The 12,635-nt window shown below is 50.2% G+C and overlaps 1 protein-coding gene across 1 annotated transcript in view; it reads right to left on the bottom strand.

Annotated features, from left to right (window-relative positions):
* Positions 1–5,869: 5,869 nt before the first annotated feature.
* The window catches only part of LOC114515347 (NACHT, LRR and PYD domains-containing protein 1-like), a 233,377-nt gene continuing 226,611 nt past the window's right edge, over positions 5,870–12,635 (bottom strand). Inside the window, exons 12-16 of the mRNA XM_036033203.1 lie at positions 12,265–12,524; positions 11,567–11,692; positions 8,996–9,137; positions 7,056–7,100; positions 5,870–6,621 (exon numbers count right to left, since the gene is read on the bottom strand). Coding sequence (XP_035889096.1) covers positions 6,314–6,621; positions 7,056–7,100; positions 8,996–9,137; positions 11,567–11,692; positions 12,265–12,524 — 881 coding nt within the window. The 3' untranslated portion in view covers positions 5,870–6,313. The remainder of the gene's footprint in view (positions 6,622–7,055; positions 7,101–8,995; positions 9,138–11,566; positions 11,693–12,264; positions 12,525–12,635) is intronic.

The raw sequence follows: 12,635 nt of genomic DNA on the forward strand, positions 1-12,635 counted from the left end.
CGGCCCCCCCACCGGGACCCAGGTAGCAGCTCTCACTCCCTCCTTTCTACCGGCGCCATCGGGTTGCCATGGAAACAAATTTTGTTCTCCCAGAGACTTCCCAGTTAGAAGCCCGGAGCTCCCGGGGTCTGGAACCTGGGCAGCCAACCACTGCAACAAGCTGAGGGCAGAAGGAGGAGCCAGGAGAAGAGGCTCCTGAGTTGGGAAGCTGCAGAACCCGGCGGAGGCCTCGAGGCCCGGCCGCCCCGCCACCCCTTTCCGGGCGATGGAAATAGAACAGCAGTCGCGTCAACAGCTCGTCGCGCTGGGACCCGGCCAGACGGGGCCTCCCCGACTCCACTCTTTGGCAATGGCTAATGAACTCTATCAGGGCAAACTTTGTCACCCGGAGCAATTTGCATGGACCCCCATGCTGACTCCGAAGGTCTGTGTGACAAGCCTCCCGCGGAAGAACGCCGCGCTGCCCGCAAACGCAAATCAGCGCTGGCCGTTGGCCGAGGGCGAGAAGGCTGGTCCGCGAGTGGGAGCAAGAATCCGTGCCCAGCACCCCGCAAGGGCCTCTGCGCGCTTCCTTAACAAGGAGGAGGCGCCTCCTCTGGGCAAGGGCTGCTGTCTCGGCCTTTTCCCGCATCTCTGCATCTTTACGTAGCCATCGCCTTTTCCATCACCTCTTACCTTTTGACCTTTAGCCATTTACAGCGTGCCAGAGTGACTAAGGCTGAGACAGGGGAGTGCGGGCGGAGAGCGGAAAAGAAGGGCTCTGCACTTTTTGTTTGGGAGACGCGTTGCACTCACTTTAGCTTTCGATACTTGTTTTTCCTCTGCTTGTCGTTTCTTCTCTGCTTGTCATTCACTACCTTTGTGCATCAGTAGGAACGACCAAAGCTACTACAGGCAATGAAATAAGGGTCTCTATATTTGCACCTTAAGGTTAGGGGAGAGGGCAGTCAGACCCCATTGTTTAGAGTCTTGGGGTGCAGTTGAATCCCATTTATAATTAGGATAATGTCCCAGACCCTACCGCTTTGTGGGGTAGGTGCATGTACAGGGGATACATCATTTTGTTTTTAAGGGGCTCACAGCCCCCAAACTTGTTTTTTTATTTTCATTTATTTATTTCAGAGGGGGGAAGGGAGAGAGAAAGAGGGAAAGAAACACCAGTGTGCAATTGCCACTCTTGGACCCCACACCGGGACCTGGTCTGCAACTCAGATGTGTGCTCTAGACCCGGAATCAAACCAGTAACCCCTTGATTCGCAGGCCCCCACTCAATGCACTGAACCACACCAGCCAGGGCCCCCAAACTGTTCTTTAAGGAATGAACCAACCGTGGCCTGTGGGTTTTCAGAAAGGGTCTGAGAGATGATCGATGCCTTGGCTGTGCCTGGGCTAGAACCCTGTGAAGCTGCCTCACCCCAGGAGGAGCCCGCCCTGTCGCCCAGCTGGCACAAACAGATCTCCTAGTGCAAGAGCCAGAGTGCAGTGCTTTTCTTTTCTTTTCCTTTTCTGGACTTTTCTTTAATAACAGAAAAGACATTGGAACTAGTATAAGGAAAAAAGAGGACAATTAAAAGGAAGCAGAATGTCCATGGAACTTGAAGGCACAGATGAGTTGAGGCCTTGGCAACTCAGTGGAAGCAGTGATGGAAGGCAGGGCATTCTGGGTGCCCATGGTCTCCATCCTTCATCCCTGCTGCTCTTTGCCCATTGGTTTGCTTCATGTTCTTTCCTATGGCAGGCTGGCTGTCTCTGTTATTCCCAGAAACAGGCCCCTGCTATCCTCTCTGGGGTTAGGGGGAAAGGGTCAGCTGTGTAAACATGGCTATTCCTGCTACCACTTACTCTGGGGGAGGGAGTGGAGGCTGTCCTGGAAAAGGAGGGAGGGCTGGGCTGGCCATTCAGGAGGTGTCCGCTACATCTACTCCTGACCACCACACACACACACACACACACACCCCCCATCACCACACACAAGCATCACACACACCACCCTCAGAGCCAGGCTTGCCCTTGGCCACTGTATTTCAGGGATGCCTGGGCCTGCACAGCCCACTTGGGTCATGAAGAACAACAAAGAGTCAAGGTCTCTGCTGAAGGGACCCAGTCCCCAGACACTCCTGCCCCTCCCAGCAGAGGTGAGGGGGGCAGTTCCTCTGAAGGGAGTGGACAGTCCCACTGTTAGGTTCCTGGGAAGTGGCTAATATGGGGCAGGAGGACGTGGGTCCCACCCTGTGGGATGCATGGGCCTGGTCCCGACACTGCTGTCATTTCTGTCAGGCTTTGGTGTAAAGTGTTGACACAGATGCTCACCAGGGGGCAGAACACAGCTCCCCAAAACAGCAACTGGCTGCATCCCACCAGGAAGAGACAATTAGACTTTCTTGGAGTTCAGTGGGTGCCACAGGGCATGTAATGAAATAATGACTGCAGGCCCACACAGAGGACTGGAAGCCCATGGTTTAGGCAGTTGTAGTGGGTCTGATAGTAAGAAATGACAACCTGGTTTCAGATTCCTCTTCTGGGCCCCTAGAGAGCAGGGACACAGCAGCCCCAGCATGCTCCCTGGTGGATTTGCATTTCCCTGTTTGTAGTGACAGAGAGTCCTTTTCCTCACAGAGGCCTGGAGGGTGGGCAGGAGGGTGGGCTCTGGGGTCAGCTCCCAGGGGGTGAATCCCAAGTCCACCACTTAGTTCCTGTGAGAATTTGGGGACAACACTTACCATCCCTCTGCCTCCATTTATCTGTGACATGAGGATGATAATGGTACCTGTTGTCATAGGGTTTGTGATGGTAAGTTTATGTCAGCTGGACTAGGCCACAGGGCCTGGATAGTGGGTCAAACATATTTTTGGGTGTTTCTGTGAGGGTGTTCTTAGATGAAGTGAACATTTAAATGTGTAATGTTGACTTTATTAGCGTTGGAATCAGTGGCACAGATTGCCCTCCACAGTGTGACCAGCCCCCTGCAATCATCTGCAGGCTGGAATAGAATGAAAGACTGGCAACCCCTGAGCTCCAGGGCATCCTGCCAGCAAACAGCCACGGCAGCTCTGCCCTGGGCCTCTAGTCTGCGAGCCCACCCTGCGGATGTTGGATCTGCCAGCCTTCATAATCGTGTGAGCCAGTGCCTTAAACCAAATCTCCCCTCTATGGATACACACATCCTATTGGCTGTGTTTCTCTGGAAAACCCTGGCTAATCCAAACTTCTCATTAAGGTTAAATAATGCATATGTATAATTCTTACGGAATAAGACAGGGATGGGTAGCTGCACTAGCAGACTATAACCTCAGTGTTTGCTCCTGTCCAGGTTCAGCTTCACGGGTGCCTGTGTTCTCTCGCTCTTTGAACATGTCCTGGGGCTACAGAAAATGTCCTCATACCCTCAGCAATGACCGAGGACAATATGTTTTGCTCCAAAGGTCAGGAACTTCTTATGTCATCATAAAGGGATGGCACCTGGCCAAGGTAGCTCTGTTCTGTATGACTTGGAATGTATGGTTTCTTGACTTTGTGCGGAAAGAATTCCAGACAGGAGTCCAGGTGATTTTGAGAGTATGTTTAGTAAAACTTTGGGACAATGAACCAAAGGAAGAGCTTAACAGAAGAAGCTGGAACACAGTAACAGCAGTGAGCCTAAGCTGGGCTGCTTAGCCTCAGGAAAGGAAGTCCCAGTAACAGTGTGGAGCCCAGGTAGGGTCACTTTTGTCTCCCTGAAAAGTTAGGCATGAGGAAAACCCTTGGAACTTAGGAGAAAGAATGTAAACTTACATGCCCAAGAAAAGTGGAGGAAAAGACTGCACACTGGGTCTTTAGTCTTGAGGGTATTTATCTGTTTTCTGCAGGTGGGAATTTTAGGGCCGGTCTCAATCAGAACATTCATCATCTTCCCAGGTGTGTCCTGTAATATGCTGATGTACCAAAGTGAGGTATAGTGGGGTGTGGGGTCATTCTCTGCTCAGCTTCACCTCTATCTTGTATTTGTCTGGATCTGACTGGGATTTTTTCTTTTTCTTTCTCTGACTTTATTTGGTTTTTGGATTTGTCTGACACTAATGGCACAAACTGGGTCTCTGCTATCTCTCTCCCTGACTAGGGTGATTTAAGCTAACCACTATCTAGTTGGAGAGGGGAGATGTGAACCACCTGCTTGTAAGTGGCTTTGGTTAGGGAGGGTAGGGATTTGTGATTTCTTATCTGGCTTTAATCGCTCAGTTGTTCATTTAACTGCTTTCTCTCTGTTTCCCTCATTCCACTGTCAAGGAGTTTTTCTAGGTTCTCACTGACCTGCCTCACTCAGAGGTGGCGTGGCAGGAAGGGGAGGCTGACCCAGACACCCTGCCTGCCATGACCCCGTGAACCTGTGGCCCCAACAACCATCACAGCCCCAGCTGGGAGTTAAAACTTGGAGGACAGTGTCTGGGACAGGCCCCGAGCAACCAGGCCCCACCATTAGCTTCCCGTGGAGAAGAGCAGAGCTTCTTTAGGAGGATCTGGATTTGACCTTGAGAATGACGTAAACTAGAATGTATACATGGGCTCTGTCCTGTGCAATGTGATGCCCAGTGCAAGGCAAATATGTTTGTCCTGAGAGTGTTCTCCCATGGTTCTCACGCACTTACAAGTGCGCTCTGGCTGTTTGGTGAAGAAACAAGCTCTGTGACATACTGGCATATCTTTTGTCTCTTAATAACATGAGGACTTCAAATTCAGAATGCAGTCATGCACCCGCCATATGCAGCAGAAAACTGCCCACAGGGCAGCTGGTCTGGATTACATGCAAAGAGCAAGTTCATTGTGCTGCTTCCTTGTCCTTGGAAGGGCAGCGCCAGAGTCCTGGGTGCAGAGTCTTCATGATATTTTCGCTTCTGCACAGGCTCATCCTACCTGGGACCAGAAAGCAGCCACAGCTCCCTGAATCTTAGGAAAGAAACATTCTCTTTAAGTACAAGTGTCCTGCACCCACCCAGTGAGCAGTGAAACTGAAAGATTATGCCTATCGCTTACTACATACTCTCTTGGAGCTGAACACTGATCTGAGCTCACACATGTATGTCATTTAACCCTCATAACAAGCATCATAGTCTGGGAGGCCATAGAATGGACACCTTTAGCTGTGTGGTAGAGGGTAAGGAGAGTGGGTGAGGCCCAGGTAGGTGGCAGGAGAAGTGACTCTGAAGGAGGAGGGGGACAAAGTAGGGAGGGAGGGATGACAAACTTGGGCTGCTGTGTATTGCAATGGGGTAAACTGAGTGGAGCTTTGCTCTCACCAGTTGAGAACGACATTGGTGCAAAAGACTCAACACCAATGGGTTTAATTCTAAGATTACTGATTCACTGGGGCCCAAGGGGATGGCCTACTAATGGGGGAATTATTACTTGGGTGGGTCTTTGAATTCCATGAACAGTATAGTGGCCAGGAAGGGAATTAAAGGATATATTTGGGGAATGTCCTTTATCATTTACTTATTTATAAACCCTCACTTAACACCCACTATGTGCCAGGAACTGCCCTAGGCACTGGCAATAACCTGCTTAGACATGGCTCCTGTCCTCAGGATGTTTACCATCTAGTGTGGAGGGATCAGGAGAAAGGACAATGCCATGTGCTAAGTGTTCTGATGGGGTGGGGGACACAGGGTCCTCCGGGAGCACTGGGCAGAGGTGCCTAAGCCAGCTGCAAGGACATGGAATCACTGTGCACAGCAGAAGTCATTGAAGTGAGGCCTAGACACCATTCCCCCTGCGGCCTCCTTCACCCTCTCCTGGCTCTAGGAATCCAGCTAAACTTCAACAACCACAAAGCATGACTTGAACTAAGAGAAAATCCAAGCTCAATATTGACTACTAAAAAGTAAATCTTTTTTTCCTCCTATTTACAAGGCATTTAAAACCCACAAGGTGTCCATTTCCATGGTCTGTCTCCAGTAGAGGTACCAGCTGCATTTTCTCCCTAATTCTCCCCACATATCAGTGGCACAGAGAGGACTCTCAGCCTGGCTGTGGTGGCCACTGGATGGGGAGTGTGGGTGAGGCTTCTACAAGGTTTGCAGGTGTCCTGCCAGCTGCACATGCACATTCCTGAGATGCTGCCATCCCACCTGGACCTCTGGCCTGTAGAAGCCAAGGGAGGCAGTCTGGGTGCCCACGGGGCAATCCTGGGCCTGGACATGTAATGACCAGCAAGTGCATCACTGACATTCCATAACTTGATAATAGAAGGCAGGTCAGAGGCCAATTTGTTTAGAGGTGAAGAAACAGAGATCCTAAAAGCACTCAGGAGAGTCAGAATTCCCAGTCAGGTGAGGAGCCCTCATGGTTCTCCTCCATGGCCCCACCCCTCCCAGATATCCATAATCAGGTGAGGGTCAGACTCCTTCAGGGCTTGGTAGAGTTTATCTTTGCGTGTCTTGTTCCAGCTGCTGCTGAAGCTGAACAGCATCCTCATCTTGGCTGGATTGGTGCACTCAGCCCGCACCTTCTGATACTGCTCGTCACTTAGCATTTGTCCATATAGCTTGTCTAGGACTTGGTCCACCAAAGTCACTTGAGCCACCAGCTGCTCCCGATGCCGGTCCACAAAGTGCAGTAAGGCTGGGGCATCTGGGGGTGAATGTGAGTTTGGCAGCAAATGAAGAAGAGCTTCCACTACAGCCTCTACTTTTGATACCTCACCTCTAACTCTGCACTCACCTTCTCTGCCTCCTTGGGTACCCCCACCCTGTGAAAACATGGACCACCAGACACGTGGTCCATGCCTCTGCCCCCCTCATGTCAGCTTCCAGCCAAGACTTCTGCTGGAGCTGGGTGTGGGGTTGGGTTCATGATGGAGGCATTTCAGGTTGTTCTGTGGAAGGTGCCAGGGTCTCCATGGGCAAGAATAAGGAGGATGGGGAAGGACTGTGCCCCGGGGCACACACTACTCTCCAAGTCCTTATCCCTTGTAAAGTCTGCAATGATAGAGTCCCTTTCTTTCTCTCCTCCCTCCCTCTAGGAGCAGAGAGTACATCCCAGACCAGCCACGGCTCCTGTGGTCTCCAACAGCTGCTACTGACCTGTATGGTGTGCAGGGACCAGAGTAGCTTCAGGTCTGAGGTCTCCTGGAGGAAAACAGACAGGAAGAAGCTTCTGTAACAGTGGTAGTTGTTAACACAAACGAGAAGCCTTGAAACTGTGACACATGTCTCACAGCTGAGATTACTGGGTTCTTAGAACAAGCCACAGACTCATTCTAACAGAATTTAGGGAAAGGGTTGCAGGTGAGTCCATTCCTCATGCATATGGAGAAACTGAGGCCCAGAAGCTATGATCAGAGGGACAGTGAGTTATTAATTTGTGCCTGAACACTGTAGACATGTATTACTTCAGTCTTGGCCTGGAAGGTACCCTGGGGGAGGAATAACTGAGTCCTTGGTAGATAGCTTCAACTGTGAGATCTCCTTTTCCAAGTGGAAGTCTACCTCCTCCTCTTTGTCTGGTCTTCTGGACTCACACTGTTTATTTTGGATTTGATGTCAGTATCAAGAATCAAGATCAAGAAAATCTTAGCGCTCAGGGTAATGGGTAAATTTCAATGGGAAAAGCAAACAACAACAGTAACAATGAATGAAGGATGTAACAATTACTTGCAAAGCAAAAGAAGGGGGAGTCCACAGCAGCTCCTGTGGACAAGGCCTGAGAATTTGGGCCACCCAAGTTCATGTGAGCGGACAGTGTGGGAGGTGAACTCAAGCAGAGGGGAGCTCCTGCTGCTGTGCTGGGAGCATCTGGCCCATTTGAATGGAGGGAGGGGGAGTTCCACATCCTCCATGCTGACTGAATGGTCTTAGAATCCATCCTGACTCATCCTCAAATGGGCACATCTGCTGAGCAAGGTGACTGGGATGGCAAAGTTTTGAAAAACGAAACCATTAGAGGACTGATGGATGGGACTAGAGGTGTTTAACTGGCATAGGGAAAAAATTAAGGGAGGCCACTATAGTCTTCAAGTACCATATCTGAAAGCCTTTACCGTGGGGATGGGGATAGAGCCTCTGTCAGCTGTAAGGGGCAGAATTAAGACTGAAGAGAGGAAGAGACTGGCTTAATGTGAGAGAAAATAACCTTACTGCTATGTTAAGGACTGGTTCATGAGATGAGAACATACATTAGTAGTTTAATTTTTTTCTACAATAATACAAGTTAGATATTATGGTCTTCATTTTATAAATGAGGAACTGGAGAGTCAAATGAGTTATGTAATTTCCCCCAAATCACCCAGCAAGTAAGTGCCAGAGTGGGATTCAAACCGAGGTCTGACGCTGGGGCTGGTTCACGCACACCTGTGGTTGTGCCCAAGTGAGACTGAGTAAAACCCGTTCCCTTTCTCCACGCCAGGAAGCCATGGTCACAACTCAGGAGGTAGATCCAACTTATTTCAACAGCACACAAGCCCTGGTTGTCCCTTCAATGAGTGTTTAGGGGATTTTGGTTCTTGAGGTTGTTAGTGCTCATTTAAAAAACTATAAATTGTCATCTGTTCCTGAAAATTCATTATTCAATTCTCTCTTGTCTACCTTGAAGAAAGCTTAATAACACAGGGTAGAGTATTTGCTATTGCCAAAATTGGCTTAATTCACACAATCATGTAATCATCCAGTTGTTGTTTCAGCTCACACCCAATCCATTATGAGAAAAATTACCACAGGCCTTGCTGATGTCTAACTCTGTTAATACAGGGCAGTGTGGAGACATGAAGGTGCATGGGAGGGGGAATGGAGTTTAGAGTCAGATTAACTTGAGTTCAAATTCCAGTCATACAGCTGTTACATAAATAGAAAGATTAACTTCTCTGGGCTATTCTCAGCAGCAAGTTGTAATAATACAGAGTCTCTCTCTAGCTCTCTCTCTCTCTCTCTCTCTCTCTCTCTCTCTCACACACACACACACACACACACACACACACACACACATTCTGTAACTGACTCTGTGCTCCCTACACTTGTCTTGACTTTACCTGATTTCACCAAGGCCTCCCACACCAGAGTTCCTTCTTCCTTGTGTCTTGTGTACAGCCTTATACTTGACCTCAAATAGCCAACACATAACTCAGAGAAGAGCTGGGCTTCCCCAGGGCTCCGATAGCAGAGCTCCAGTTCCTGTAGGAGAAAATATCATGTGAGAAGCCACCATTCATCCTGCAAGTGGGGTCTCTCTCCACCTGACACCTTCGTGGCCCTGCTCAGCTCCCTAGGAACCCTAATCCTAACCCTAATTCTAACCCTAGCCATAACCTTTGAATGATCTGTACTGAAATTTATCACCTGTTCACACTCTCTCTGCTCTTTTCCTCCTTTTCCACAAACCCTGGCTCAGAAGAAAGAGGGCTCAGCTGGGTGCCCCACAGATGAGTTAGGACTCATCCACAGTGTAGTTCTCACACATCCTAAACCAGATCCTTCTCCCTCCTCCTCCCCCATCTTCACCCAAATCCTCATTTCTCCAGCCCAAAGCCTGTCTTCTCAATAGATCATAAGTTTGACCCTCTTTGAACCAAGAGAAAACATATATCCTTCCCCTTTCCTAAATTCTATTCAAGACAGACTTTTGATTTCCAACTGTCTTCCAAACGCTTCCTGTCCTTAGTTTCCCATACTCATTAAACGACACTACCAGCCACTGAGCACTCATGTTCCAGATTTAGGCATCATCCCTAACTCCTACTTTTCTCTCCCATCACCAAGTCCTGTTGGCTCTACCTCCAACCTGTCCCTGAGTTCATGAACTTACCTTCATCTGCACTGCTGCCTCCCTAGTCAAGCCTCCATCAGCTCCTGCCTGCCCTGTAGCAATAGCCTTTTGACTTGTCTTTCTGTTTTCACTCCTAACTTCTTACCACCCATTCTTACCCAGCAGCCAGAGGCATCTGCATGATACTAAATCAGCTGTCATATCACAAGTCAGACCCTCTAAGACACTGTAATTGGCACTTGGAACAAAATCCAAACTCCACACCAGGGCAACATGGTCAATAGGTCCCAGGAAACCTCTGTCTGTTGTGTGACCACATCCACCTCCTCTCTTTGCTGCAGTCATTGAGCCCTGCCACACTGACCTCCAATTTGTCACATGGAGGTGTCAAGGGTGCCTGCTCCTCTACTTCTGTTCACGAGGACTCTGTCACAGATGTCCCCCCAACCAGAACCCTTCTTGTCACTCAGGTATCAGCTCAGATGTGGCCACATCAGTGACACCTCCCAAGACACATCTTCCCAGATGACCTGGTGTATAGTAGCCTCAAGTTACACTCTTGCATGGTCTACTGTGTTTTCCCATGGTGCTTTATGTAGGTTTCCATTTCTTCAATTATTTATGTAGGTCTCAATCCACCAGGGTGTCATCATCCCAAGGGCAGGGCCTTCTCTGTCTTGTTCAGTGACCGTCCCAACTGCAGCCAGCACGTAGTTGGCAGTGGGTAAACGTTTGTTGAATGACTGAGTCATGTCTCTCCTCCCTTGTTAACAACCAACACAGCAGGAAACTGTAGGGTATTCATCCTTGGATCCAGGTGTCCCCATTGGAAGGACACACATCACTCCCTCCTGCCCACTGCACATCCACTCCATCTGCCATGTCCACTTAGGAGAGTTCGAGGACTCGTCTGAGAACAGAAGGGAAAGAGGATCCACGCTGGTTCCACTACAGACTGTCCTTCAGTGGATGCTCTGACCCTGAGCAGCATAGTCTGGGGTGCGGTGAAAATGGGGATATCACAGCTGAGTGTCCAGTGTCCTCACCGCCTCCATCTCTGGTGAGAAGGGGAGACCGAGAGAGGACAAAGGCAGCCCCTGAGGTCCAGGAGCTGGTCTGATGCTCACAGCTGGACCTCAATGTTGTTACAAACGCATCTGTGCTGCCACCTCAGCTGTGCTGTCCTCCTGCTGGACACACACAATCTCCGAGTGTCCCTTTCAGACAGGGTGCCGTGCAACCCACAAATGCCAAACACCATCCCACCCCTCTGCACTCTCGACTGCTGCTTCATAAATGATGGTTTGTGCTGGCTGAGTCTGCCCTCCCCAGAGACAAAGTCACTGAGGCTCCAAACGACCGAATTTCCCTGCCCTCTGACAGCAGCAGACTGAGAGCAAACCTCCATTTCCTTGGATCTTCCCCCAGGTTACCCAGCCATGTCCCAAATCAGAAATAGGTTCTTTCTGAGACCCTGTCCTGAGAGGCCCACGGTTCCCATTGGTGCGTGTTCTCAGGCTGCAATGAGAATGGACCCGGTGTGTTCACTATGGGTGTGTTCCTGGCGCTTGTACTTGGAGAGCATCGACTCTCTGGAGTCCAATCCTTCTCAATTCCCCTAAGTCCACCCTGTTCTTGTCCCTGTCCCAAATGTGACCCTCACTCCTACCAGCTGTCTTTCTCCCAATCTTTGAAGCCTTCCCTCTCACCCCAAACCCCACTTGCTGTCAGCCGTACCCCAACTGGGCCTGTCCTGGGAAAGCCCTGAGACCTGCCCCAGAGCTATTCCCAAGCATGGCCTCTGACCTCAGGGAGGGGGAACATCAGGGTTACTCACCTGAGGGATTATTTCCATCTCCTGTGAACCAGACACAGTGTATCGGGAGCCCATGTAGAGCGAGCTCAGCGGGGGTGGCTTGTGTAGTCTCACAAACTGGAAGGTCTTTTCTTCATCATCTATGGCCTTAGGAGCACAGAGAACACTGATCAGGGAGGACAGTCTGGATCTGGCTCAGAGATTCTGCCCTGTGGAATCCTGTCTGAGCAAAGTGAGGTGGTGCTTCCACAAGTTTCTGTGTACGGAGGAGGCTATATTCTCCATAGAATATTGATGCCCAGCTTACCTGCACCTCCTCCCCCTGACTGCTAATGGAGAGGCCCACAGTTTGCCTATGCCATGTGCAGGGCCAGATTATGGCAAGGCTAGAAAGGAAGTGAGGATAGAGGAAGGAACAGTTCTGGCTATGGAACCCTCCCATCCTCTGACCCTGGAGTGAGGCTGATGAAGTGTGAGTGCCGACTGATGAGTGATGTGTCCATGGTGAGTGAGGGAGCAGTGAACCTGGCTGAGGGAGGCCTTAGGGGCCCAGGACACCAGTCCATGGCTAAGGAGGGGCAGGATTACTCATCTCTTTAAATTTTCCTGCTCTTAAGAGGTTAATCCTTATGCCCAGCTGACCCATCTAGGGGGCTGTGTGGGTGCCTGTCATGCCTCTGTCAGCCCACTCTGGCCTGGCCTTTCTGGTTTGGTGCCACCTTGCGAATGGAGCAGTCATTGGGAATCAAGTAGAGGTGGAAGGTCACTTCCTCATGCCGGAGGTGATGGTAGAGCAGCACATTGGAGGTGATGGGAATGGGCAGGACAGCGTGGATAATTCTCAGTAGAACTCCGATGGGGGAGAAGCTGGGGTTCTCCAGGACTACATAGTGGGGCTCCACCCTGGCTGGCTTCTCCAGGACTACCCCCTCTTCTTTCATGCGGGCCACTTGGAACCAGGATTTGTCCATATTTTTTCCTGAAAAGAATGAATTCGAGAAGCAAGGATTTAATGCCCTCATGGAGTCAGGCTTTGCAGGGGAACTGTGGTCCTCAGGTGCAGGCTCAGTGGCTTCCCTGAGGGACCCAG

This window comes from Phyllostomus discolor, chromosome 8 (assembly GCF_004126475.2).
Source record: "Phyllostomus discolor isolate MPI-MPIP mPhyDis1 chromosome 8, mPhyDis1.pri.v3, whole genome shotgun sequence".
NCBI classification, from domain to species: domain Eukaryota; kingdom Metazoa; phylum Chordata; class Mammalia; order Chiroptera; family Phyllostomidae; genus Phyllostomus; species Phyllostomus discolor.